Source organism: Patagioenas fasciata, chromosome 3 (assembly GCF_037038585.1).
Source record: "Patagioenas fasciata isolate bPatFas1 chromosome 3, bPatFas1.hap1, whole genome shotgun sequence".
Taxonomy (NCBI): Eukaryota; Metazoa; Chordata; class Aves; order Columbiformes; family Columbidae; genus Patagioenas; species Patagioenas fasciata.
Window position 1 is genome coordinate 40494592 of NC_092522.1, and position 26429 is coordinate 40521020.

General features: G+C 39.4%; 2 protein-coding genes across 8 annotated transcripts in view; both read left to right on the top strand.

The window, feature by feature from the left end:
* The window catches only part of HEATR5B (HEAT repeat containing 5B), a 60451-nt gene extending 51090 nt beyond the window's left edge, over nucleotides 1–9361 (top strand). For all 4 annotated transcript variants that reach the window (XM_065834302.2, XM_065834301.2, XM_065834303.2 and 1 more), the window contains 3 exons: nucleotides 1805–1956; nucleotides 4904–5117; nucleotides 6668–9361. In XM_065834302.2, the coding sequence (XP_065690374.1) occupies nucleotides 1805–1956; nucleotides 4904–5117; nucleotides 6668–6972 (671 nt within the window). In that variant the 3' untranslated portion in view covers nucleotides 6973–9361. The remainder of the gene's footprint in view (nucleotides 1–1804; nucleotides 1957–4903; nucleotides 5118–6667) is intronic.
* Nucleotides 9362–10540: 1179 nt separating this feature from the next.
* STRN (striatin) overlaps nucleotides 10541–26429 on the top strand; it is a 66612-nt gene continuing 50723 nt past the window's right edge. For 2 of the 4 annotated variants that reach the window (XM_065833651.2, XM_065833653.2), the window contains exons 1-2: nucleotides 10635–11047; nucleotides 24522–24625. In XM_065833651.2, the coding sequence (XP_065689723.1) occupies nucleotides 10745–11047; nucleotides 24522–24625 (407 nt within the window). In that variant the 5' untranslated portion in view covers nucleotides 10635–10744. Of the gene's footprint in view, nucleotides 11048–24521; nucleotides 24626–26429 lie in introns of all 4 variants that reach the window. The other 2 variants (XM_065833650.2, XM_065833652.2) reach the window with 2 other exon arrangements.

Below are 26429 nucleotides of genomic sequence, written 5' to 3' on the forward strand. Positions count from 1 at the left end.
GTGATTACCAGCAACTCTAGACATGTTGGCAAGGCCTGAGCAAACTATCATTTCCAACCCTCCTTTCTTCTTTCCACAGAATACCTGCTCGTTGAAAGGAAAGGAGATTTTAGCTGCCAAAAGCGTTTGTAGAGGAATCAATCTCTTACTGAATTTGTAGTTGTTCAATATCATACGTAGATGTGACACCTTGAATTAGACCTCAATAAAAATGGCAATCAGTGTATCTTTTAAGTGTGTGCTGACACAATTCATTATGCTCTTAACGACCGCAAGTGTTAAAGGTGAATGAGTGTGAAGACAGCAAGAGATAGTTGTGTCAAAGTTCATACTGGAGTAGGATATTCACAATAGTGTTACAAGCTTTCAGTGGTGAGCAAAAATTCTACCTCTGCCAAAAAAAAAAAAATCTGTTACCCAGCAGCAGTATGTCTACCGCATCTCTTTGGAGAACTGCAGGCTTCTGCTCTTGGTTCACATTCATACTTTGCCTTGCCCTTCGAAAAGAAAAAAAGATGTACAGTCTCAGCTGTGTAGTTAGTAAAACAGAGACACAAAGATCTGTCGTTTGCATAATGGTATTTCAGCCAAAAAAACATCCTGTTACGTCCCTAAGGAGCCATTTATAGAGACTGAAGAGTGGCGTGAATGGAGTTACTCATGTGAAAGACGAGTAGTAAGTAGGTAATTGCAAACGATCCTGAAAGTGTCTGAAGGGGAAGGATCAGTAGATTTGTGTTAACCATGCCAAACTTCGAATTTGATTTGTCACATCAGCTCTTGTCTTCCAGCGTTTTGTTGCTGTAAAGATTTCCCAGTCCTTCTTTCCAGAAACATTACTGGTTTTAGGGTTTTTGGCAGACTTCAGAAATCTTCCTCAGGTCCTTGCAAGAGTGTTTGTTTTCCTTTCCAAACTTCTGTGGAGTGGGACACATCGCACACACAAGAATCTAAGCAAGGTCTACTGCATGTGGTTTCAAGTCTCAGAGTTCAATAAAATTCAAACACATTTAAAAAAAAATATTAAAAAATTTCTTACTTAAAATGCTTGGAGTAGTTTTTCAAAGTGAGGTTTCACATTATGGTTAGGCCAATTGAGTGACTAGCTGACTTCTGTAAAGGGCAATGGTGCTGTTTTTCTTTTTGCTGACTATGTATCTGCTGTTTCTTTGTGCCTCTTTAGGGAGACCAGAAACAATGTGGCAAACAAAACCAGCAGAACAGTACTTTATATGTATATTATAATAATTATATATGGCAAATACAGATTATCTGAAAACCAGGAAAGGTTAAAGTAGGACCGTTCTTATTAGTGACAGGTAGCTGTCAGATCAGCTGATTTGTGAAACCTTGTGATAAGTAAAAGCTGTTGCCATGCTGGTTGTCAGTTTCTTGCTCTGCTGTGTCAGCCAAAGAGATTGAAAAAAAAAAAAAGGCTAAGTATATTTTTAATGGGGAAAAAAATCTAAAAAACACAGTTCACTCTTTTGCACATTGAAAAGAAAACATATGACTTGGTTAGAGAAAGCATTTGTGATGTTTTCTCCTTGATGTTTAAGTTTCAGAAAGTTTGATTTACTTTATTAAAACAGTTATTTAATAATAGAGTTGCTCAGCTTTTTCTGTCACATTTAATAATGATGAAATGATTTTTTTTAATAAGTAGATGCACATTTGTGTGCACTTGCAAGTAAACACGAGGAAATAAATGTATTTGAAATTATCTGTGTTTACTGGCTTTTATTGAATAAATTCTAAACCCTTTTTGGAGTAAGCTAACAGCATCTTTGTTTTTGTTTTTCAGAAGCCTCTAAACCTATTCTTGATGAAGTAAGCATACTTACAGCTATTGCTCTCTTCCTTTGGTCAGCAAGCACAGAAATAATTGGAGTGCAGTCTTTACAAAATGGATGCATGAACAGATTTAAAAGTGCATTAAATTCCTCTGATCCTTGGGTAAGACCATGTTATAGGAATGTGAATGATAAATAGCTGAGAAAAACTAATTGTGATGTATATACCGTATTTCTTGAATGCTTTGTGATGCCTTTACTTCAGAGACAGATACTGCTTGTCAAGATAACTAGAATTTTCAACAGTGCATTATAGAAATTCTTTAGTGAGCAAAACAACTCAAACTAAGTGCTGCTTGATAATGTGCATTCATGGCCTTGTGCCAGGTTCTGGACTTGCAACTTTTTAAAAGGAAAATTATCTTTGATATGTGAAATTTTAGCAAATGAAAAGGTTACCAGAGAGTGGTGACATTCCTACATTAATGCTGATCTCTTATAATATGAATTAGACCACTTTTTTCTGTGGATAAAATTACAGCCCCCATTTCTCATGAATTTTGTATTTGTTTGTGTAAAAACCTGTGCTTATTTTACGTGTTCATACAAAACTCAGTTTGAGTGCAAAATGTAATTTTGTGGTCACCATCAGAACATCTACAGATTGTGAATCATCTGTCTCCTGATTTCACTTCTGCCCTTTGGTTTGTCTTTATTGAATTATCTTCTAAATTATTTTCTCACTAGAGAGGGAAAGTAAAAAGTTGTAGACTTAGTTCGTTCAAGCAGGCAATTGCACTGTATAGTTAAGCTTAACTGTTCCAGCCATGTATACATCAGTTTGTTTGAGTGTGTGTAGAAATCTGCAGGTGGGAGCTGAAGAGAAAAATCTATAGTGTTTCCGCAAGTAAGCACTGAAAAGATTCCTGAGAAGAAAAACATGCAAAAAATGCTGATGTGTTTAGGGTCACAGTGAGGTATTTAAAATCCTGTTTAGACTGATAATTCTTCTCTGCAGCAGAGCTGGTGTTTTCCAGCGTAAACATAAAATTCAGTTGGTTTTGAAGCCTGACTTTGGGTGGAAAGCTACTTAAAATTTTAGTGTGTGAATGGAAGTGTCAGTTGTATTAAGCAGAAACTTTTATGTTATACTCTCAGCTCTTTATAGCACATGAATAGTGAGAGTAGCACATCTTTGCCCACCACCCTGCTGGAAAGCTTTCAGTGAGCTGGAACTTACCACTGTTTTTGTAATTCATAGCAAATGCTTTGACAGCAGCCAGATTGTGTCCACTCTCCTTGTTGATGTGCTGAACATATAGTCTGTGATACTTGTTGTGTGTTTGTCTTAGTTTTTTAATACAAAACATTAATTGTTGGGGGTCAGTAAATAGACACTTTTTTGTAATAAAAGCATTATACTGATTGTACTACAAGCATTGAACCAATTTTGGAAAAAAACTTCTGAGGAAATACCACTGCCTCATAAGAAATAAAGGAGCGTTTTTGCAATTATCACCACTTGCAAAAGTCTGAAAGATTTGGTATCATGTATAGTAATAATCAGAAGGCTGGTGAGCAAAATTTCGTTTTGCTCCAACAAGGAAACTATGCTAAGAGACCGTTTTCTCTTGATGCTAATGGATAAGTGTTGTGTGAAAGAGTGCCTTACATGCTTCAAAGAAGTCGTGATTTTACGTTTCAGGAATGTTTGTAGACTTCTGTGAATGCAGAATCGTCAAAGGATTTATATAGGTGGAATAAAATGTGATGAAATTGTGCTGTCAGATGCAGTTGTAAAACTCTTATTTGAATTGTGCATGCGTGTAAGAAAAGAGACTTTTACTCCTTATTTTGAAGGTTAATAATCTTAACAGCTAATCATGAGTAAAGTTTAAAGAATGTAGACAGAAAGGGAAGGGAATTATTTGGAGTGGTATAGAAAGATAGAGGAGTAATTTGTTGAAACAGGTAAAAGATGATGCTGAGTAAGGCATTAGAAGATGATGTTCTGGACAGCTCTCTTAAAAAGCGTAGAAATGGTATTAGAAGTGTTATTACTTCAGGCCTTAAAAATTTAATTGTATAAAAATCTGCGGCCATCTGCAGTGAACTAACAGTGACCTGAGCTGCACTTGTATTTTGTTACTATTATTTTTTATTATCTATGACTTATATTTAATGATTTTATTTATATGTCTGTGTTTCCAGTCATCCCCAGATCTCCTCACAGATCACTGTGTTCAGTAATACTTTCTCTAGAATGTTTCTGTTCAGATTGTGCTCAGTACCTCATACTGTTCAGACTTGAGTGCAATTTGAAAGCACATGCAATATTTTATCCTTGTATTTGTGAGGCTTTTTACCTCTTCAGAAATTCTGGGTTATTTGTATGGGATTTTGGAGGAAGACTTTTGTACACCCAAATCAAATGTATTTGTAAGTTCATCTAAACAAGGTCATCAGTGAGTCATTTTCACAAATACTGACTGCTTTGCAGAGAAAATGAGGGGGGTGAGGTGGAGAAAATGGAAGGAAGATGAGGAGTGGGTTCTGCAGTCCAGCTCACTGTATGGCCCCGTGTGTACTCCTGTACTACTGCCAGCATAAGATCGAGAATGAGAAGGAAGGGAGGACTGGTCTGCCACTTCTGGTTACAGCCATGGCTCATGTTACAGCACTTTGATCTCAGTCATTTTATGGCCTATTTTACCATTCTGAGATGGGAATAGCATTTTATGATTTTGCAGATAGATTTACTTTTAGTACTGGTAGTTCTGAGACTTCAAGATGTAATTCTCTGGGACCTCTGTGACTGCCTTGTATGATATTAACTATTCCTTTTTTTTTCTCTGAGTTCATATGGTTACTACTATTTAGTACTTGCATGCTCTTTGTAACTTGCCTTCCTTTGATTGAAAACTGGGCTAATATTATTTTAGCAGATGGGCTACATTGCTGCTTTCCACCTATGCAGCATATTTCCCTCTGCTTTCCTCTTATTTTTTGATATCACGTGTACCTCACATACATAGATAACAGAGTTTATTAGAATTCCCTGAGTTAACAAATAACTTTCAAGGACAATGTATTTGTCTTGATTTGATCAGGTTCAAGCCAAGTGTTACCAGCTTCTGCTTTCTGTGTTCCAACACACCAATCGTGCCCTGTCAACTCCATATATTCATTCATTGGCCCCTATCATGGTTGAGAAGTTGAAAGCTGTGGAAAAGAGCCGCCCGAACAACAACCTGGAACTGTTAGCTGTCCAGGAAGGAATTAAAGTCCTTGAAACCTTGGTTGCCCTTGGTGAGGAGCAGAATAGTAAGTATTTCGTTTTTCTAGAGAAATGCGTAATGCTAAAAATAGGATAATGAGCATTAGAAATCTTGCAGTTAGGAACTTGATGGCATAGTCACAAATAGACCACATCTGTTGAACGTGGTTTTGTAATTTCAGTACTAGAACTTTTCCATGTGTGGCCTTGTATAGCACATACAGTATGCTATGCTATTAGCCTTTGTATTTCTGGTGATTGCAGGAAAAAAAAATCTAAAATGCGAACTGAAGTAGTGAGTGATGTTTTCTTCTGTTTGTAAATGAGCTGTTCACACCATTTAAATTTACTTCTTTCTCATTGTTAACTTTTATTTATTTTAGGAGACTCATCGCTTTTGTCATGTTACTTCTACAGGCTCAAAGTTTATCTAAAAAGCTCAAGAAATTGTACTGGTCAGAATACCTTATTGTAGATGGAGCCTCCTGTTTGCTTTAGTAGATAGAATACAGTGTTTACAGTTTAAGTTCAGGTATTCTCTAACTGAAACGATGCTGTTTCTAAAGAAGTCTTTGGCTTTGAATGCTGATAAATTTCCTTTTAAAAATATTACTGTTGTTTTTTGTGGTGTGTTTTGTTTAGTTTTCCCAACATACTCCCATTTGGTATTTCTCTTCATTGTTGATAAAACACTAAATGTATGTTTGCTTGAGCCCCAGTCTGCTTCTGGCACAGTTGTTTAAAAGACATTTAAAACGAGAAAGTAAGCAAAACATGATTTTTGTTAATGCTGGCTGGAGACAATCACCCCATGAGTATGAATTTAATCAAAACCTTTAGGAGAAAATCATTAATTATCTGATAGCCTACGAAAATATAGATAAGTGAGTTACCGTTAATGTTTAAGTTCTTTGAGCTTAAAATTTACAGTTAACATGTTACACATTTCACTAGACACAAAAATTAGCCCTATTGATTAGGTTCAGCTGCTTTTTTGTTCCCACGGTAGACCCTTTTGATCCCTGTGCCATGTTAGGCTGTGGCCTCATTAGGTCACGCTAGTCCGAGTATAGCTGTGGTGCTAGTTTTTGGATTGGAATCTTCTAGGATGGGCTAATATAGCAGATAATTGGTCCTGACTTTTCCATGAACACTTGCGTACTAATGGCAGTTCTGTTACGCTCACCAAGGAGGCTGATATTCAGATTCAATTGAACAATATTTCTGTGTGCCTGAAAAGTGTTCTGAAATCCTTTAATGTGATAGGCACTCTACATCTTATGGTCTCTTATCAATGATCTGCAATCTGATGGTGCGAAGGCATCTTTAAAGAGTGTCAGGAACAAAATAACTGTGCTGAACAACAAGAGAAATCTGAAACACAATCCTGGTAATAAAATTTTGGTGAGCAAAGAACAGGAAACCATCTACACTTCAGTTTTTATTTGATCATCTTTAATTAGTGCGTTTATTGTCAATCCTGTAAACAAAATTGACTTTATCAGTCTAGTAACTGATAAAATTAGTTTTCTTCTGTTTTCTTCTCTGATATTACATATCATTGCATAATATTACTTTTTTTTTCTTTTACTTTCAGGAGTCCAGTTGCTTGCCCTTCTGGTTCCCACTCTCATATCCTATTTACTGAATGAAAATGCCTTTGCCTCTGCACCTACAGCATCTAAGGATCTTCATGAATTTGCACTTCAGAATCTAATGCACATTGGTCCACTTTACCCACATGCTTTCAAGACAGTAATGGGAGCTGCTCCTGAATTAAAAACACGTCTAGAAACTGCAGTCCGAGCAAGTCAGGCCAGCAAAGCAAAAGCAGCTGCTAGGCAACCACCACCCACAGTACATTCCACCCCAACAATTAAACTGAAAACTAGTTTTTTTTGAATTACTTTTTATTATTTTTGGACCATTAAGTAGTCAGAAGCATTACATTATCCCTGATGTGTTACTGCATATATGTCTGTAATTTTGTGTAATTTGTATGTGAAAGGCTGTCTAATAGAGCTTTGTGTAATTACTTGAAATCCATGCATTATAAGGGAAGTGGTTTTACTTGTATAGATTTTTAGGAAGTTGAATGTGATCATATTTATGAATTTGTGTTATAAATTATCCACAAAAAAAACCCTATTCTCTATCTGACTAAGTAGTTTTATTTATTTTTGAAAGCTACCCCAAACCTTTCAGTGGTTTTTGAAATCTGATGATTGTTATCCTACTATTGTGCACACTAACACAGTGGGGACAGAGGAAGAGGGGAAACTGTTACGCCGTACTTACCATGTACCATGGTGTAGAAGTATGCACTTTCTCCTTCTAAAAACAAAGAAGGGAAGGGGATTATCAGACCTTGTAGATCATTTCAGCTTGCATGAAAAAAAAAAAAAAAGGCAATTTTTCAGCCTTTCTCACGGTGGACGATCAAGCATGCTGTTGTTTATTTCTGTGGTGTATATTTCATTCAGGTCCGTTTTCATGCTTGAAAATTAATAAAGAATGTAAAGAATCTGATCCCCTATCTCTTCTAAGATAAATTTTAAAGAATGCTTGTGGAATTGAGTTCATAAAGAGAACCGCCTGCTATTTGCATTTTTGTAGGTGTAGATTTTGGCCCTTGTAAGGTGCTGTGTGTTGGCAGCCTTCCTACTCTACCAGACACCAGTTGAATATGATGATTCAGTGCTCTGCTCTTTGCCCAGTCTCCTAGGTATTTATTTAACCTTCTTGCAAGATTTTTAGTCTCATTGGATATATCTTTTCTTGAGTCTTTGATAAAATTTTGCAGAGCCAAATTCTTTGAGCACTTTGCACCTGTACTAGGGGGGCAGAACACTGGTGAGAACCAGGCTCCTCCAGTTTTTCCTTCACCTGCCAGGCTTTTCTTTTTTGAAAAGCACGTGGGTCCCCTCACATCTGAGAGTCTGATCTACAGGTTTTGGAGTTCAGGGCTCAAGTGCTGTGCGAACCTTGGAGCATGGAGCCAGTGATTCCCCCAAGTCTGTCTGTTGCCAGACCTCGCCTCTCCGATTGGCGCAAGTGTAGAACCATGTATTTTCTTGTGTATACAAGACTGACATGAATTTTTTGATACTGCTGTTGAATTTATAGGTTTATATGCAGATCTTTCTATACATTTTGCTTTCTAGAGAGAAGCCACATAACTAGAAACTTTAGCTAGGCCTGTTGAGTTTTGTCTCGGATGTTTTTCTGGATACTTGGTAAAAACTGAAAGGAATAGTGAATAGTATTGATTGTGGTTAATAGCTGGTTGAAATATTTGTACATGATTATTTCTGAATAATCATTTGCCTGCTTTCTCGTTTCCCGTAATATCTGATGTAACGCTTTGAGTACCTATGCAAAATGGAGGACAAGACAATACTCTTTTGCCCTATTGTGTTTGGTGTGTGCCAAATATTTAACATAAAATCAGAAAAGCTTTTATTTCACAGTGAATATTTTAGTACTGAAGTGAGGACACAACAAGGGCTGCATACTCCAATCTTTCAAATGTTTTTTTTATCAAGATGCTAACATCCAAGTCTCGTTCCATTGTCCTACAGGAGTAAAGATGCACACAGAAGTGAAAACAATATGCCGTACAGGAAGAGGAAAGTAATTTCACTACTTTTTTAATCTTTGTATGTGTAGTGGGAATTAAATTGATTAACGTATATCACTTTCTAATAAGGATTTCCAGGATTACAAAGTTATTTTGCTCAGAAAGAAGTTCTGAACCCGTTTAACATTTGAAGGAAGGTATTAAGGAAACTCAGTATAAAATTGAACACAACAATTTTGAAAGTAAAATTAAGAAAATAAGTTTTGGATTCCCTCCCCTGCAGATACACTAGTAAGTAATGATTTCGATGTTTGTTGGAAACTTTTTGTCTATAGTAAGGTTTTATTTATTTTTTATCTCAGCATTTCTATGTTTTAGTTAGATTCTAGTTTACAGCATCTGAAAACTCACAAAAAGCGGGGGGGAAGTATAGCAATCAAGCATAACTAAGAAGCGTGTAGAAAAATAAAAAACGGTAGCAGAAGTGAAAATGGCACTAGACAGATGTAGAGGGATAGAGGAGAGGTTTTTCTTTGTATACCGTGTGACTGTGTACAGCATGCTCAGCTTTCATTTGTATACATCCTTCACAGTTTCTAGTCCTTGTTTCCTTCTTTGCTTGTTCCTGGTACTAAAGGTAGAGCCTTGTCATTTTACATAATATTTTGGCATGAAATTTCATTTTATTAAAAAACCCAAAATAACTTGAAATACCCACAGTTCTTATTGTCCTTTGTCACCCTCCTTTTGATATTTGTCTTTGTTGATGGCCTTTTTAATGTGTTTTTTTACAAAGCTTGTTTGCTCAGTTTCCCTTTCATGTCTTTCCTCTCTACTGTTTCCTTCCTTTCTGGGTGAGCTGTGTTGTTCTACCCTGGTTCCCTGCCCTGGACCACACTCCCTCTTTTATGCTTTTGCTCCTCTTCCCCTCCTGCTCTGCAACGCTCTCTATAAGCTTCCCTCATTGTCTTTCCCTCTTTAGAGCTGTGGCTGGTGGACGATCTCTTTATGCTTTTAATCTCCGAGGGCTGGGTTATGAAGAGGGCGAGTACAATTTCAGAACAGCCTGAAGGAAACAGGAAGCGTTGCTTGAGCAAGCAGCGGGTGCTCTGGCTGCGCCCGGGGTGCCCTGTGCGGTGGCAGGGCCATCTTTCACATGCTGCTGCTGCAAGGCCTGTTGGTAGCCATGTGTCTGTCCTCACCAGGCCTCTGGTGTCTGTGTGCAGCATGGAAGGCAAACCTGACCCGTCTTTGGGAGACAGAGGAGAGAGAAGTGCTGCTGACAGCTGCTGCCCTCAGCCCAGAGCTTTGCCGTCAGTCTTAAATGATCTTGTTTTCCTTTTCCTTGCAGAAGAGGCAGAGTGGTAACTCCTGAAAAATGCAGTTTTGCTCTCCCTTTCATCCAAGCCAGGGATAGTATTATACTATTTGGTGCGTTAACCTAATGCTGCTCATAACAAGGCTGAAATGGAGAAGCCTGGGGTGAGAGGGCAGGGCTTCACCCATATTTGTGGAGCTGCTGTGAGACACCTGCCCTTCTTATGTCCCCAGGGTGGGCTGTGAGTGTGCCAAAGCCATTTACATCCAGCTCTGAAGTGGAGATTATGATTAATCCCTGCTCCGTTGCTGCTCAGTGTGCCCTTGCCCCTCCTGCCGCGGCTTTGCGGGGCGGCTCGCTCTGCTTTCACCCCCGCCCCGGGTCAGGGGCACGCTGCCAGCTGCCCCCTGCCGCGGCTTGCCCGTCTCTGCCCCAGGACGCCACGTCACGGGGGTGAGGAACGCTCCCTGTAACGTCACCCCTCGAAATAGGGGCAGCGCGGAGGCGACGAAGGCGGCGGGGACAATCTTCCCACCTCCGCCCCGCTACCCAGCGGAACCACAATTCCCAGAATGCCGCGGGAGGGGCCGGGGCGAATCGCGCTCTGGCATTGTCCCCTCCGCGTTGCCGTAGCAGCCGGCGGGGGCGGCTGTCAGGCGGTGACGGCGGGCGGGACGCGCCCAGGTTGTTGCTGCTGCCGGGACACGGCTGGGTGCGGGCGGCGGCTCGCGGAGGAGGGGGCGGTCGGCGGGGAGCACGGCAGACCCGGCCCGGCCATGGACGAGCAAGCGGGGCCCGGCGTTTTCTTCAGCAACAACAACAACAATAACGCCCTGCTTCTGCCGCCGCCGGCGGGCGGGCCGGGGCTGGAGCCGGGCGAGGCGGCGGCAGCAGCGGCCGCCGCGGCGGCAGCAGGAGGAGGCGGCAGTGGGGGGGTCTCAGCCTCCGGAGCCGCCGCACCGGTGTCGGCGTCCCGGGCTCAGTACAGCGTGCCGGGCATCCTGCATTTCCTGCAGCACGAGTGGGGCCGCTTCGAGGCGGAGCGCGCCGAGTGGGAGGCGGAGCGAGCGGAGCTGCAGGTAACAGCCGCGACCTCCTTCCTTCTCCCCCTCCCTGCTCTGGCGACCGCTCTCCTCCGGCTGCGCAGGGCCGGGGTACCCCTGCGCAGCCGGAGGGGAGCGGCCGCCCTACCCGCTGTCCTGGCTTTCCCCTTGTCCCTTTCCCCATGAGGGAGCGATCACCCGGCTCTGCCGCGGGCCATTTCCCTCCCCTCGGAGCGTGGCCGCCCCCCGCCGCTGGGCGGAGGGGCGTGACATGGCGGCGGCGCTGGGGGGAGCGGCTCCCGCCGCCTTCCCGGAGTTTTCCGGGTGCCCCTCCAGGCCCGGCTGCTTCAACTTGTCACCAGTTTCATAACCCGCTGTTACCAGTCGCTCCCGGCGAGCTGCCCGCGCCGCTGGTGCCGCTGCCCCTCCGCGGCGGGCGGCTCTCCACGCTCCGCAGCCCCGCCGGGCCCGCCGGCCCCTGGCCGGGCCCGGGACACCGGCTGCCACTCCTTCGGTGTTATAGGACGCGTTATGTACTGTTTTAAGTTGAAAAGCAGTGGGGTTGATGCGCTTATTAATGTATTGAAGGACTGATAGTGATCTTGTGGTTAAAGAACTTGTGAACTGCTGGCTTGGAGCCGTCGCTGTCAGATACTTCACTGACAGGCGCGTTACATGAATACCAGACGATAATGCAACCTTCGTTGTTCCTCTTTGGCTTTGTTTACAAGAAAAATCTCTCTTGTAAACCTTGACACTGTCCACGTTACCAGCCGCCCACTGTTTGATTCTCAGTTGGCCATGCTTGAGACTGAGAAGTGTCGACTTGGCTTCCTTTTTAGGCCTCCTTTCTTTGTCTCTTGTTTCCTGTCCATCTCTTTTCTTTCTATATCGTTGCTTGAAACTACTGTATTTATCAAGGGAGTCTTGAGCCTGTTTAGCAACGTGAACCACTTCTCTGACTATTTTTTTTTTTTTTCAATTAATAGGGAAGTCATCTTTTTAATTGTACTTCCTATGGTAACATCAAACAACCGCTCTGAGAAGGGTGGCCGATGTGACATTCTTCATTGAGGTTTCCTTTGTAGGAATTTAAAGGAAGTGGTCGTGAGGACAAAAGAGTAATTTTAATTTTAGCTTCAATGATTCAATGAAAAATTCATTAGTAACTGAATCATGTTTCTACTCCATACATCTAGTAAATGCTATGTAGAAAGTATTATATACTATGTAGAAAGCTTGGCTGTGTATAAGAATATCATGTGTCACATGCCTAGTGGAGTCTTGTAAATATCTTGACTTTTTTTGTAGTCAATATAGATCTCAAAAATTGATTTGCAGGAAAAAAAAACATTTTACAGGACCCAGGAAATTCTGCCAGTGTGTTAATAACACTTTGCGGGTTTATAATGCCGCTCGACAGAGTCTACCGTGCTATCTGTCTTCCCCCTCCACCCCTAAGTATCTCTCATAAGCTTGGGTGCTATGGATGAGACAGAAGGAAAGAAGAAGAGTATTTGCCGAAGTCATGTATTATCAGTGGCAGAACTGGGAATATAACCCTATTACAAGTTGTTTGCTTGAACGCCTTTGGCTCTTGCCAAAACATCTCAATAAAGTTATAATTAGCTGTGGCTGGCATTGCCACGAGCTGTAACAGCATTTATCTGCTGCAGAGTCATGTTCAGAAAGGTGCAAAATTCTTGGCTGTCTCTACAGGCATCAGGCGTTACATCTGCTGTGACCATTTGCAGTTGAATGTTCTTTGATCCGTATGGAAGGTTTGTGTTAGGGGTTCAGCAACTACAGGGTGTAGAAATTGTACATGTACAGTTGAAGGATAAGAAGTGTTAATTAAAAAACAGTTCTGAAGCCTTTTGTTGGCCTATATCTTTGGAAGTGTTTAACAGAATAATGGAAATTTGAGGTCAAGCAGTTACTCTCTCTTGAGATAAAGATTCAGTGCTCCTGATTGTACTTCACCACCCTTGAATCCAGTGTAAATGTTAGATTATCTGTTCTCTTGGGAGGCTGTGTGGCAGAGGATGGATTTTGTGTGGTCTTCTTAGTATTCCATAAATTTTATCTGCAATTCATCTTGTTTCTTAGAGGTTTTTTTGTTTTTTGTTTTTTAATATCCAATTTGTCACCTGTCATGATATTTAAATACTTCAGATGCTTTATGCTGCAGCATTACCATGCTTGGCTTCTGCTCAGTAGTTGCTGGTTAGCTAAGGCACACTCTCTCTCCGAAAACACCTTGTCACAGAATGTTAGGGATTGGAAGGGACCTCAAAAGATCCCCCTGCTGGAGCAGGAACACCTAGATGAGGTTGTCAGTCCCACTGTGATTCCCTATCGTCCTTCTCTTCCCCTCTGGGCTTGTTTTTATTTTCTTATTTTCCTTGTAATCAATTGTGTGGAACTAAATGTGATATTCAGGTAGAGCACCTTTCTGTTGCATTATGTGATACTTATTTAGGTGACACACACCTGAGTTTATAACATACGTGAACTGGCAGGCAGGGCAGCTCATTCTCTGTTCTTAGTTACAGGTCTGTTACTGCCTTTCCAAGATTTTTCTTCCTATCAAGTGCTTTTATTTTGCTTTCCCTGGCAAATATCCATGTTTACTCTGGTTTTCATTTTTTTTTTTTTTAAATCTTTTAAAATTATTGTTTCCTCTGTTATATAATCTTCCTCATTCACAGTGAAAGGGGACTTCAATATTTATGTCTATGCAAGTATCATTAATAAGCTGTGTGTTTCAAATCAGAATGGAAACAGATTCCTACAGACTTCCCCTAGATGCTTATCTGCTAATTACATATTTTACTTTTAGCGTTTGCTTTCTGTTTACAGTACTTTGACATCTGCAGATTGCAAAATTATCCTAAGAATAAACTTCATGATGCTCTGTGAAGTACTTCACTAGAAGAAATACCAGTGTTATTAATCCTAAGTTTAGTGTTCCAAAACCCTGTTTTGTAGCATTATCATGTATTTTCATATATTTTCAGAAATCAGTAATTTTCCTTTTCCTGGGTTCTTCTAGCAGCTGCTTGGGATAGTTGACAACAAAGGGTTTCTTCCTCTGCAAAAGTTTTAAACTTCAGGTTTTTTTCATTCTGAATTTTTCTGAACTGTGTTTCTGAGGCATTTCAGAGTTGTCATTATGTATTGGACAAGCCCATCCCAAAGGAGCCAAGAGTTTGTTCAAATACATATGCAGGGCACCAAAATTCCTATCTTCGCTTGAAGCAAGCAGGGTTGAAAATGCCTTTCATATTGGTGTCTTGCCTTAACTGTATGTATTCTGACTGGTTGGGGGAGATCCTCTGCTGCGGATGTTATTTGCCTTTTAATTATCCATCTTCCGCCCCTGTGAGAGAGAGCAATGGGAACTCTGCGCCGGGGGCTGGGACCCCGCAGAGCCCAGCGCTGCTGATGTGCATCCTCACAAGTGAAAAGGCTGCTGAGCTCTGCTGTTCTGGGCTGGGTGAGCTTGGAAGGCTTGTATGCGTATGGCTTTTGTTTTGACTAGAAATTCTGTCTTTGCAAGCAATGCATATGTTGCTGTAGAAAGTTCTGCTTCTGACAAACATTTTTCTGGCAAAAATGCTGATTTGCAGACTTTGGCATTTCTTCGCATTTCACAAATGTTCTAAATTGCAGCAAACTGCTATTCTCTATGTAACTCTGTGTATAGACACCTCATGCCCTGCTAAGGAATTTTCTAGGTCTTGTCCTCTTCACTGCTAAAGTTTTCATTTCTTCTAACTGATAAATGTTTCTTAAGAGTAGTAGACAGGTTTGGAGTAGTAGGACCTGATAGGGTTACATTAAAATTGTTTTTCTTGGATAAGCTTTCCTTTGAAAAGGTTTGCAAGGAAATTACAGAGAATGGGTGGATACAATGTGCTTGTCTTTCCAGAACTTTGTTAAAATACTCCTTGCAAGACAGTGCCAAAAGACAACAAAACAAAACCAAAACCCCAAAAACAAATGAACAAAAAAACCCCCAACAACACAAACAAACCCCTAAATGTTAGGGAAGGAGTTAATGAAATGGAATAAAATGTGCTTAAATGATAGCAAACAATTGTAATAGAAGGAATGTGATGGAAGTACTAGATAAGCACTTGAGGTGGGTCGTGGAGGTCAGATTTGGAGGTGTAAGCTCTCTGGGGAGGCTCAGGGTTTATGATCTTCCCCCTTGCTGCTACTTTTCCGAGGTCAGAGGCTGGCAGTGAAACCAGGCACTCCGTGGTAAGATTGTGTCCTTGGAGACAAACAAGTTAAAGTAATAAGGAGAAGGGGCAAATCAGACAGATGGCTGTGGCTATTTATAGTGTGGTTTAGGACATTCGTTACTTGATTCAGAAATAGTTGATATTTACAGTTTGTTGGCTTTTAGATAGCGGTCCTGTTATTGGATTAAGTTTCTAGTTGAAAATCCTTTTGATAGATAATCTGCAAATATTGGTCTGAGAAAAATTAATGAGCAGTAAGTTGATGAAATCAGTTATTTAGTTAATGGAAAACTCCTCAAGATTTGGTTTGGCCAATAAAATGGAAGATCAAGTAATACAGTTTGAAGAAGTTTTGTGTAAGATTTTCAAATATGATGATGTGGGTTGAATCTCTGAGATTTTGTGTGAAATATTACTTGGCTGAAGTCGGTAGAAATCTTCAATAAAATGTTTTTTCTTATAAGGCAGATATTGCAAAGAAAACAATGATCAATGTTAAATTCCTCTCCACCCCAGAAGGACAATATTTTCAGCTTTATTCTTTTAAATATGTCAGCTAAAGCAAAAGAAAGGTGGCAGAAAATAAGCCTTGGTCACAATATTGAGGCATGTTTAGTTGGAAAGATGATGCTAAATGTGTTTTGGTGACTGCCAGATGTCCTTTCATTTGCTAAGTTTTTTTTTAGCAAACTTTCTAGTTGCCCAATTCACATGAAGCAAAGGAGAGAAGCTTCTGTCCTCCTCTTTCCTGTTTGCTTATATATGTGTTTACCAGCTAATCCCAATATACTCATTGATAAGCTGTCACGGCTTTTTTTATTTAAGCCAGGAGGACTAGTGGGAGTAAATGTTCAGTGATCAAAGAGCTACATTATAGAAATCTGTAGCTTTTGTTGAGAAGTAGAATGTGAGAAGAAACTGATGAGACTGGTTCTCTGCAGGTCAGTATCTGTTTTTTATAGTAGCTTGATTTTTTTATTTTTTTTTAATTGCATAAATGATCCGAATATTTCATAGAATCATTTTATTTGGAAGAGACCCTCAGGATCATTGAGTCCAACATAACGTAACCTAACCCAGCATCAGATTTTCCCATTCTTCTCAAATCTCTTAAACCTGTAATTTAGTTTAAGTGTAATGAAAATGTGTTTCTTAAATGGGCCTAACTCTTTTAGGAAAATGCTGCTGTAAGTATCAAGGTGGCATGAACAGTCAGTTGTACCTTAAAAAAAGGATTTTCTGATTCTCGTTATTTGCTACAGAGTTGTTGAATTAAGCAGAAATGAGATAAGTTGTTATGTTCTAGGTGGGAAAACTTTGGTATTCTATGTCAGATTAGCATATAGTGAAACATCGTATGTCCTTACTAGTGCACGTTTATAATTTAAATCAGTATCTCTGTGTCCTACTCTAGTTGTAATCCTCCTTTTTCTGTTGAAGATCTTGGCTGATGTCAGTTTTATTGCATCAGGGCTAAGTAACTTTGCACTGTTTGAACAGCAAGTTGCAAATATAACTTGGCCTTTATGAGCATTTCAGTAGACACTGAAGCTTTATTTACTAGTTCTAGAACAAGTTGTGTAAAATTCCCTAAGTAAGGTCACGTGCATCCCCAGAGACTTTTGGTTCATCTTAGTTTAATGCCAAAAGAAGTAAGGCTGTACAAATGCCAAGGTTCAACTAAAACTGATATCCATACACGGTTTTTTGAGAAAATAGGTATTGGTCAGCAACCTACTCACATATTTGGCTTCGCAAGGCTGCAAGATATTATCAAGTCCTCCTTTCTAAGTTCCTTAGCTAAAAAGTGGCAAGAACTGTCTTATAAATAGATGGATTGTTATGTTTTGTTCTTAAATGTCGAGAAATGTGTAGATACTTGAAACAGCTCTTCTGAATCACTTCAGAGTGCCCAGGATCCAAGCTTTGCATACAATACACTAGAAATAAAAATACTCTGAAATATGAAAACAAAGTTTCACTCTGTCATAGTGACCTGTTCTGTATGGGCCTGTAGGTGGATTCATCTAGAAGATGTTATTTTCGTATTGGAAAGGAATTTGATATATGCTAACTAATATTGAATATTTTGAAAATAACCCAGTGACAAATAAATCAACGACCAAAGTGTGGAAATACTGCCTTTTTTCTGTGCTTAGCCAGGAATATGTTTCCCTTTAGGGCAGTCACATAGGGCAGGATTGCAAAAGCATCGAAACAAAAATGGCATGCGTTATATATATATCCAAGCTTGTAAACAGGAGGCGAGAACAAAATCAGTTATTTTTGTATCTGTTTCACTTGGTGCTCCAGTCAGTTCAGGGTGGTGGTACATGACTGAATACATGGCGTAGCTGCTCCTGGCTGCAGGGGTGAGAACCGGGAGCGAGCCAGTTGTTTCTTGCAAGTGCTTGTGTGGTCAAGTCTGGTTCACTCCTTGTTTTGTTACTGAATCCAAATCTACAAATCTCCTCCAGATTTGTTCTCCTTTGTCTTGTCATAGCAAATGATTCATTCAGCCTGTGAACTTCTATTGTCTCGGTTAAAATGTGGGCCATAAGTCTGTTTATCAGTCCTGGTGCTGATTGCCGTTGTTGCATTTCTGCCTTTATTGTACAGTAGGTGGAACGGAATTACATTTGATCATTGGCAATTTGGATTCCAGCTCATACTATGCGATTGTTTTGTGACATGTCATTGCAGTGTTGCCTATAAAATTACACCACGTTTAAAACTTGCTCTCTTTTTGTCCTTACATCAGTCTATGTGGAGCATACTGCTGAGATTCAAAAAGAAAAAAAAAAGTTGATGCTCACCACTTAAGTAAGTGCATTACAAAAATGACTGGAGGACTAGAGAAAACTTTTACTTATGAAGAACGATTAAATAAACTGAATATACGTTGCTTGGCTAACTCAACAAGTATTTTGATGTTTGCAGTTGTTAGAACAGGGAAAGGCAGCACTGCAGAGTGGATAAAAGACTGGTTATCTGAACAGAGATCTTCCTAGTAAAACACTTCAAACTGCAGAAAGAAAAGTCTTCCTGTTGGTTGAGATGCTTAAATTAGTAATCAAGTTATTGCCAGGAATAAATTACTGAATTATTTTTGATTCTGGGTGATCTATTAGGAGCTTTGAATTCACTGATAAGAAATTGTTTTTCAAGCGGTCTTTTGAAAGAGATAAAGAATGTAAGTAAATGGCTTTTTCAACCATCTTTTTTTACTGTAAGCTAAATCTTTAATCTCTTTTGGATGGTTTAATTTTTTCAGGGCTTAACTGTGATGCCAGTGTTAGGGCATCTCTGAGAAATCCAGCAAAAATCATTTGCCAGTAGCAGATCGTGCTGTGTGTTAGTCCCACGGGACTGTATCGCCCGACGTGCTGGTGATAAACAGGATGAAGTGTGTCTGGGGAGGGTGAAGCTAAATACACCCCCATGCTTGCCACTCGTTTCAGCCTGTGGCCCTGCTTCAGTTTTGTGATTGTAAATGGCTGCAGACGCTTCCTTGGCTTCTACCACAGAGTAATGGTGGGTGTGTGTTGCAATGTTAAGTATGGTGCCTGAAGAATTGTTTGCTGGTTGTACTAGACCACTGGTATTTCCCTTCCCCCTTCCCCTGTACCTGTTTTTTATCTCTTCTTCTCTGACTTCCCCCCGGGCATACCTACACTTATTTACAAATATACTTAAATATGTAGCGCTTCAGTGAGCCAACTATGATCTAAAATACTCAGCACCCCGACAGCCTGCAGAAAGCTTCTGGCAGATCTCGGTAGACTAGTTAGAAAGACTTTGCGGCTGATTCATCTGTGTATGTATTTTGTTATTTTAGCTATCTACATATTTTGTGCAATATTTTTCTTGCATTTTTTCCACTCCCTTGTTCCATTTCTTTCCACCTATGAAGACCTTGTTGAATTATGGAAGCAGCCTACACAGGACCACATGTCTTACTAGCTCTTACTTTGTCAAATGATGCCTGTTGACCTTCAGGTGCCCATAAATTTTAAGTGAGGTTTACTTTAAAATATTAAGATAAACATTTTAAAGAAAAGAACAGAAAAGCTTTTTATAGTTCTTGAGTCTTAAGGATTAAAAAAAAAAATACCTTTAAATCTGAAATAGTTGTAAAATTCAGGAACTGATGGAAGTTGATACTAAACTTGTATCATTTGTTTAGCAGCCATAGTACTGTTTATTTTTAAATGTTTTATGTTAAAGGAAATATTTTTTAATGTCTCGCTTTTCTGTAATGTGAAGGTGTCAGCTTAAAAAGGTGTGCAGATATAATATCAGAAGATTCTAGGTTTCCCCAGCATTGGACACTTTTAAGATTCAGCTGTACAGAGTTCTGGGCCATCTTCTCTAGACCATGTTCTTGCCAAGAAAGGTTGGACCAGGTGATTTTTGTGGTCCCTTCCAAGCTGATATTCTATGATTCTATGAATATGCTTTTTAACGTCCTTGATGTCATGGTCGCTGATTCCAGGAAGTGTAAATTTCTGTTTACTTTTTTAAACACTGGTAAAATCCAGATTTGTTAAGATGCAGTTTAATTATTTGGTTATGTCGTTACAGCTGCTAAACCTGTATTAAGAAGTTGTCAGCATTTTAAAAAATGTTGTTTCTAACCCAGTGCTACCTAAAATATTGCCTCACCCTTTTGTCTGCTTCACAGTAATGTGACCTTAGAGTCTTTTGGGGAATTTCTTAAAACGACAGTGTTGTTGCTTGAGATTTTATTTATTTTTTTATTTATTTTTAACACAAGGATGAATGTTATTTTTAAAGTCTCTTGGTAAAGAAGTGAATAATTAAGATAGCTACAGTGCTATTAATTTAGACCAAATGCACAGGAAACTTCTAAGTTTTTTGCAGTTGGTAAGACTAAAAACTTTAATGAGATAAAGTGGAAAAAACCCAAACTGAACTGTACAGTTGTAGCTGGAATAGACTGTTCCAAGCATCTCTCTTCCCAATATTCTGTTTGGTGTTGTTTTTTTGTTGTTGTTTTGTTTTCTCTCTTGATTTTAAGTTCGCAGTTGCGCTGTGGTACAGTGACTTGTAGCACTTGGCCTGGAATAAACTTGGGGCAGGCGCTGCCTTGGTTCCTCGCTGTGGAGCCAATGGGGCTGAGTGCGTTGTAGAGATGATGGGCCCCACCCATAAGGCGAGGAACAAGATGAGGTTTTGTGTGATCCCTGTAGGCATTTTAGAGGTTTGTGATGGCTAGATTACAACTTGATGCATTTTAACCTTATTAGCTAGAAGGTCAGTTGTCGCAAAACCTGTTTGTTGGGCATATTTGTGAGTTCTTGAAATTTTTTGGCAAACCTTCCCAGGAGCAGCAGAAGCATGGATCAGTGTTGTGGATCACTCAGAGCAGGAGCATCCTCCTTTGTACTCCTTCTCCCTCTGGTAGCACAGCCTTCAGGTTTGACTTGCGCTAAAGCTGCAGCCGTGGGAAATGGCCTGTGCAGTCTCAATCTACTGATAAAATTCTGTCATTTATATCTGAATCATAAGAAAACTGTAGAGCTTTTACACTTTAAATAATTGTACAAAAATTTAGACAGGTGTTGGCTAAATATTTTGATCGGAAATGATGAACCTGGAGTTATCACTGGTTTGTTCTAGAGACTGAGAAAAACCTGCTAGATCTCATCATTTGTCGTTTTAGATTTTTAAACTCGGTGTTTTCATTCATACTACAAATTGTTTCATTTATGGTATGAAAATTTAGGTTCCTTGGCTTATTTTCAGTTAATTGCCAAACATTGTAAAGAATGAAATTTAGTTAGGACATATGGACTGTTACAGTAGTATTATTAGTCTAAAATTTCAGTTATTATTTTAATGCTGTCTTTATGTGCATTACAAATAAACCTGAATATTATATTTAAGAATTTCTTAAATAAAGTTTGAGCTGTCATATTTAACTGATGTTTTGTTGTCCACTGAGGCTGACTTAATTGTAATTATCTAGTAATTATATAATTGAGGGATAAGGGTTGCCAGCATCCTGTGGGAAAGGTGGAGAATATTATCCTTACTTTTTATATATTATGCAAATGATAAAATATAGACATTCTAAATTTCAGCACCGGAATTTCTCAAAAATAATGAGTATCGGACATAAAAATGCTACCCAGAAAAAAAGCAGGAACAAATTTTACTAGAAATTCATTCAGCCTCCAAGCATTATTCTCAAGCCCTCTGGTGCACCTCTCTGTCTCTTGATTTGTGAATACAACTACTGGTCTGTGAAGTATATAGTAATCTTGAAAGATCCTGTCAAATAAGCTTGTGGCTGGAGAGACAGCTCTTGGGCCTTGAATTCCACTCTCTTTTTGCTGCATGCTTTTTGAGTAATAAACACAAGGATTTGTTGGAAGTCCAGGAAAAATAGAAGGTGTAAGACATCATTAAGAGCATTGGCATACTACTGACAATAAAAGATGTCCAAAGAATCAATATTTCTTCCAGTGCTCTTTCTTCCTGTGCAATATGTGTAGAATACATACAGCCTGCCAGTGGCCCCAAGGAGGTAGAGCACAATCCTTTTCCTTCATCTTGAATCATAAGACATAGATGCTTTAGCTCCAGAGGCAGAGTTAGGAACATTTGCATTCTTTTACATGCTTATGAAGCTTCTGGTAACAATTTTGAATCTCGTTTCTCAAATAGTTGGTCAGACAAGTCACGGAGCAAGGCCTGCCCTCTATTGGAAGCGTGACTCTGCTCATTTTCACATGAAGGAGGTGTTGTGTGATATTTCTTAATCAAATCCATTTATGTCTCTCTTTCTTACAAAAGTAAGCTGTCAAAACTATTGAGAAATTATGGGGTTTTTTTCTTTGTTTAAGCTGCTACCAGTGGAGGATGACCTTAACCTCAATTGTGAGCATGGTGATGCAGGTTTAACCCTTGTGGTAGAGCAGCATGTGAGCCAGCTCATTACTGGCTGCCCTTTGCCAACCTACCGGCGGAACGTGCCTCATTCCAGCCTGATCAATCAGTTTGTTCTTAGCAAGAAATTGCTTGCAGACAGCAGGTCCCGTCATAGATCACTTCAGCTTGTGTCCTTATGGCACTGGATGATCTTTTTCATTCCGGCCAAATCCATATTTATATCACATTCCACTGGTTTTTATAGTGTGATTTGATATTATCTCACTTTCTGGCTAGAAGGGTATTTGTTTATTTTCACTGGGCCTGTTTGGAGGCAGGGAAAGAGGGATGGCTAACGCAGTGATATGCATGATAATCTGGGTGTCTGCACAGTTCACAGAATCACAGAATGTTAGGGATTGGAAGGGACCTCGAAAGATCATCTAGTCCAATCCCAGTTACTGCAAACCAGGTTCTTTGTGCTTCGGGTGCTCCTCTTGGTACTGAGAGGGATGGTGACCGTGTTGAGTTGACATGCTGCTTGCACTCTTCCGTTCATCTGGATAGGAAATGTTGCCTCCACAGCCAGCATTTCTTTGTTCTGTGCCTTTCCCTAAACCTGATTCTCAAATTCACATTATAATTCAATTGTAATTTTTTGTTCATCGCAGTTTGAGTGTTGAGTGAGGAGAAGCTTGATGCCAGAGCAGCAGAGGCCTTTCTTTTGATTCAGCTGAGGGATTTTTTTTTGCAATCAAATGTGTTTCCCCTATTGAAGGTGAAGACTGACTTCATTGGAGAGCAGCCAGTGTTTTTCACTCATCTTAAACTGGCTGCTCAAGTTGGTGACTGTGGTTAAGGATTCTTCAGGTGTCTGCCAAGCTGTTTACTGGCTGTACTTGAGCAATGAAATTATGTCAGCTGGTGTCTTATTTTAAAGCAGCTGTTCTAGCTGACCACCAGCAAATGGCGTTTTGGAGTAAGACTCATCTTGCCTTTTCTCCAGAATTCAACCAAGTTTGTTGTGTGCATTCTCATCATAGCTGGTGGAGAGAAAATGGTATTTACAAACACTGTTTTTCTCACCTGGGGTTAAAAATCTGAAGTCAAATAAGCTTTTCTTCAGAAGTGTCTGTCTCCATTAACTAAAGTATCTGGGTACTGCTTGCAAGGTTGTGGCAGGTGAAGAGAGGATGCTCCTGCTCATTGCTCCCGAGGTTTCCCTAGCGATTGGTGCAGACTACAGCACCTATAGAAAACACTGCTTATAGAACTGCAATGGATATTTATATAAATGAAAAGCTTACTGGTCTTCATGTTCAGCAGCTGGTGGTCTAGACCAATTGCCTTTTATTCTGTTTGCGCTTCTCAAGAGACACATGAGATACTTGGAAACTGAGCTGCAAAGGTGGCAGAAAGCTTCTGATCCTGAACTGGCAGGTGTCTTGCAGTGCAGGTGAGGTGGAGGCCTGAAGTGGTGACTGCCCGTAGGCACTTTTGTCTACACGTGTATTCATGAGTTGAGGGAGCACAAACACCTGGCTCTTATAAGGGACTTGATTTGAGCAGGAGGGACAAAAGTAAATACTTCTGCCTTTATGATTAGAAATTACTATCTTGTATGTATAATAATGGGCAACTTTTTCATGGGCAACTAAATACTTATTCTCTGCTGGAAGTTGGTAAAGATTAGGTGTCTGGTTTCCACTTCACTTTTCTTCTATGCCATTTTACTCCTCACTCACCAAAATACCTTTCCCTGTTCTCTGATTTTTCTCCGTCTTAATTATAGTATTTCTAGAGAGTTTTATTTAACCTATTTTAGTAAGTATTATAATTAACACTTAGCACTGTATTACAAACAGGGTTTTATTTTTCTTTTAGCTGAACATGCTGTACTTCAGTTTGACTAGTATCATGTATCTAGCATGTATCTATAGAACAGTACACTAAATATATACTACTTCAGTTAGTGAGCAGAAATACTTTCTCATCTTCTCCTGTTTATTGTTGGTAAATGCTTTTATCTGCTGAAGACTTTTTATCTATTCCTTATCCTTTATTGAATGTTCAACTAAAGGAGGAAATAAACTCTGTCAAACAAATGAAAATTGCTTTATTTCTTTTTTTTTTTTAATCTGTAATGAACATGCAGTTTAAAAGGCTTATCTATGCAGTGTTTTGTCTAAGCATTTAATGTTTATGAAACACGGTAAGCCAATTTTTTTGAATTGTACAAATCACTTTCAAAATAACTTGGGGGAGAAACACTGAAGAGCTATGCCGAATGGTTTTGAGGAAGCAGATCTAAATTGAACTAGTTAAGGTTAGTTGAACTAATTGATCTTGGCCTTTTGCAGGCCCAGATCGCCTTTCTTCAAGGTGAAAGGAAAGGACAAGAAAATCTGAAGAAGGATCTGGTGCGAAGAATCAAAATGCTGGAATACGCGCTTAAACAGGAAAGGTATGCTGCTTTAGTGATGAGTATATAATGTAGGAATTCTGAAAACAGATACTTTCTTTTGTCCTTGTGTTTGATAAAATCAAGAAATGTTTCTTCTGAGTATATCCAGAGCTCAAATCAACAAATATTAGTATACTAAATAAGCCTAGTAGTCTAAATGTCTGCATTATGGTAAAAACAATAGCTAACAGCGTGTGGCTCCAAAACATGCAAATAAAACACATGATTGATCAATGACAAAAACTTTTTCCTTGGTAAGATTGCACCTAACTGTACAAATTATACCCCAGACTTATAGTGCATTCTCTTTTTGTTCAAACTACTAGCTTTGTTTAATAATCTCTGACAACTGAAATCTTGAATAACTGTCTTCAGTCTAGTAATTACTAGGTTTTAATCATGCTAAATTTTTAGTCTTTTCAGTATGATAGACTCTACAAGAGTATCTTCTGGAGGCTAATTGTGTGAGGAATGAAAAATGTAAATGTTTAGCAGTTAATCACATGTCTGTTTCTTTGTTCATGGGGGTTTCAACAGAAATCCCTAGTCAACCATTGTTTTCTTACATATACTTTTCTGTTCCTCTAATCTTTGAGGCAAACAATTTTTTTTTTTTTAATCATGTTTCCACAAGTCTTTCTGTTCAACTGATTTATTTTGGGCCCAAGTTAGCTTTTAAATTGTTTTTATTGGTAAAATGTCTCTTAAAATTCTTGACCAAAGAGTAATTTATGTTACTACTGCAAAGCAATCATTACTTACATACCATTTTCCTGTCAGATAATTCCTACTTCTCTTTTATAAACTATTAACAAAATAAGCCTGTTTTAAATGGTTTGTATTAGTAGAAATGAGATTAGAAATATACACATATGCAAATGAGGAATAGGATGTAGCAGCTAGGTACATTAAAAAGGACACTAACAGTTGTACATCACTGTACTGCATTTAGAGTTGCTTATCTTATATGGGCTGCTGTAGCACATGGGACAAGTCTCACACCATCCAGTTTGGCTCTTTCCAGTAGCAACCGATGGAGCTGCAGCCAGTTCCCTGGCCAGCAGCAGCCTCAGGGCTCCAGTGTTCTTGCTTCCACTTTGGGGAGGAATGCTTGAGGCCGATACCCTTTTTGCCCAGGCCTTGTCACGGCACTGACCTTATACCAAGTAGCACAGAAAAACATCAATTGAATGCATAATGGAGATTGCAGTTTATAGCTGTGGGAAGGCTTACACTTAAGGCATGATTCTAAAGATTAGAGTAACTTTAAAAGAAGACGGAGGCAATGGAGGGCATTCTTGTGTAGTTAAAGATATGCTATAAGGTATATAAATTCAATAAGATTTCTTGTATTTAAAAATCAAGGGAGCTATTCCTTATTACTCAGGAATATCTCTAATACTTAATGGTTATAACCCATTCAAAATAGCAGTTTATCTAAAAGTATCAGCCTATGTAAATACATTTCTATGTACAATCAGAGAAGCTTTGTAAGATTAAAAAAAAAAATCAAAAGTCAAACTTCCATATGGATAGCGGAAATGTCCCTCAGTTGCATTCAGTGAAATCCACCTAAATTAAGACATTTAAATCCTAATGCAGCAGTCACTGTCAGCATTAGGAAAAAACACCCGGTGGTTTCTTACTAGAAGTGTTTACACAAGCATCTTTTATCTTTTCTTGTATTTTTTTTCTGCAGTGTATGGTATGAGGCTCAGTTACTCAGGTCAGTAGGCTACAGTCAGCTGATCTGATCCAGTTTGACAATTTCAGTATGGGTGTGCAATGGTTTTTAAAAGAAATG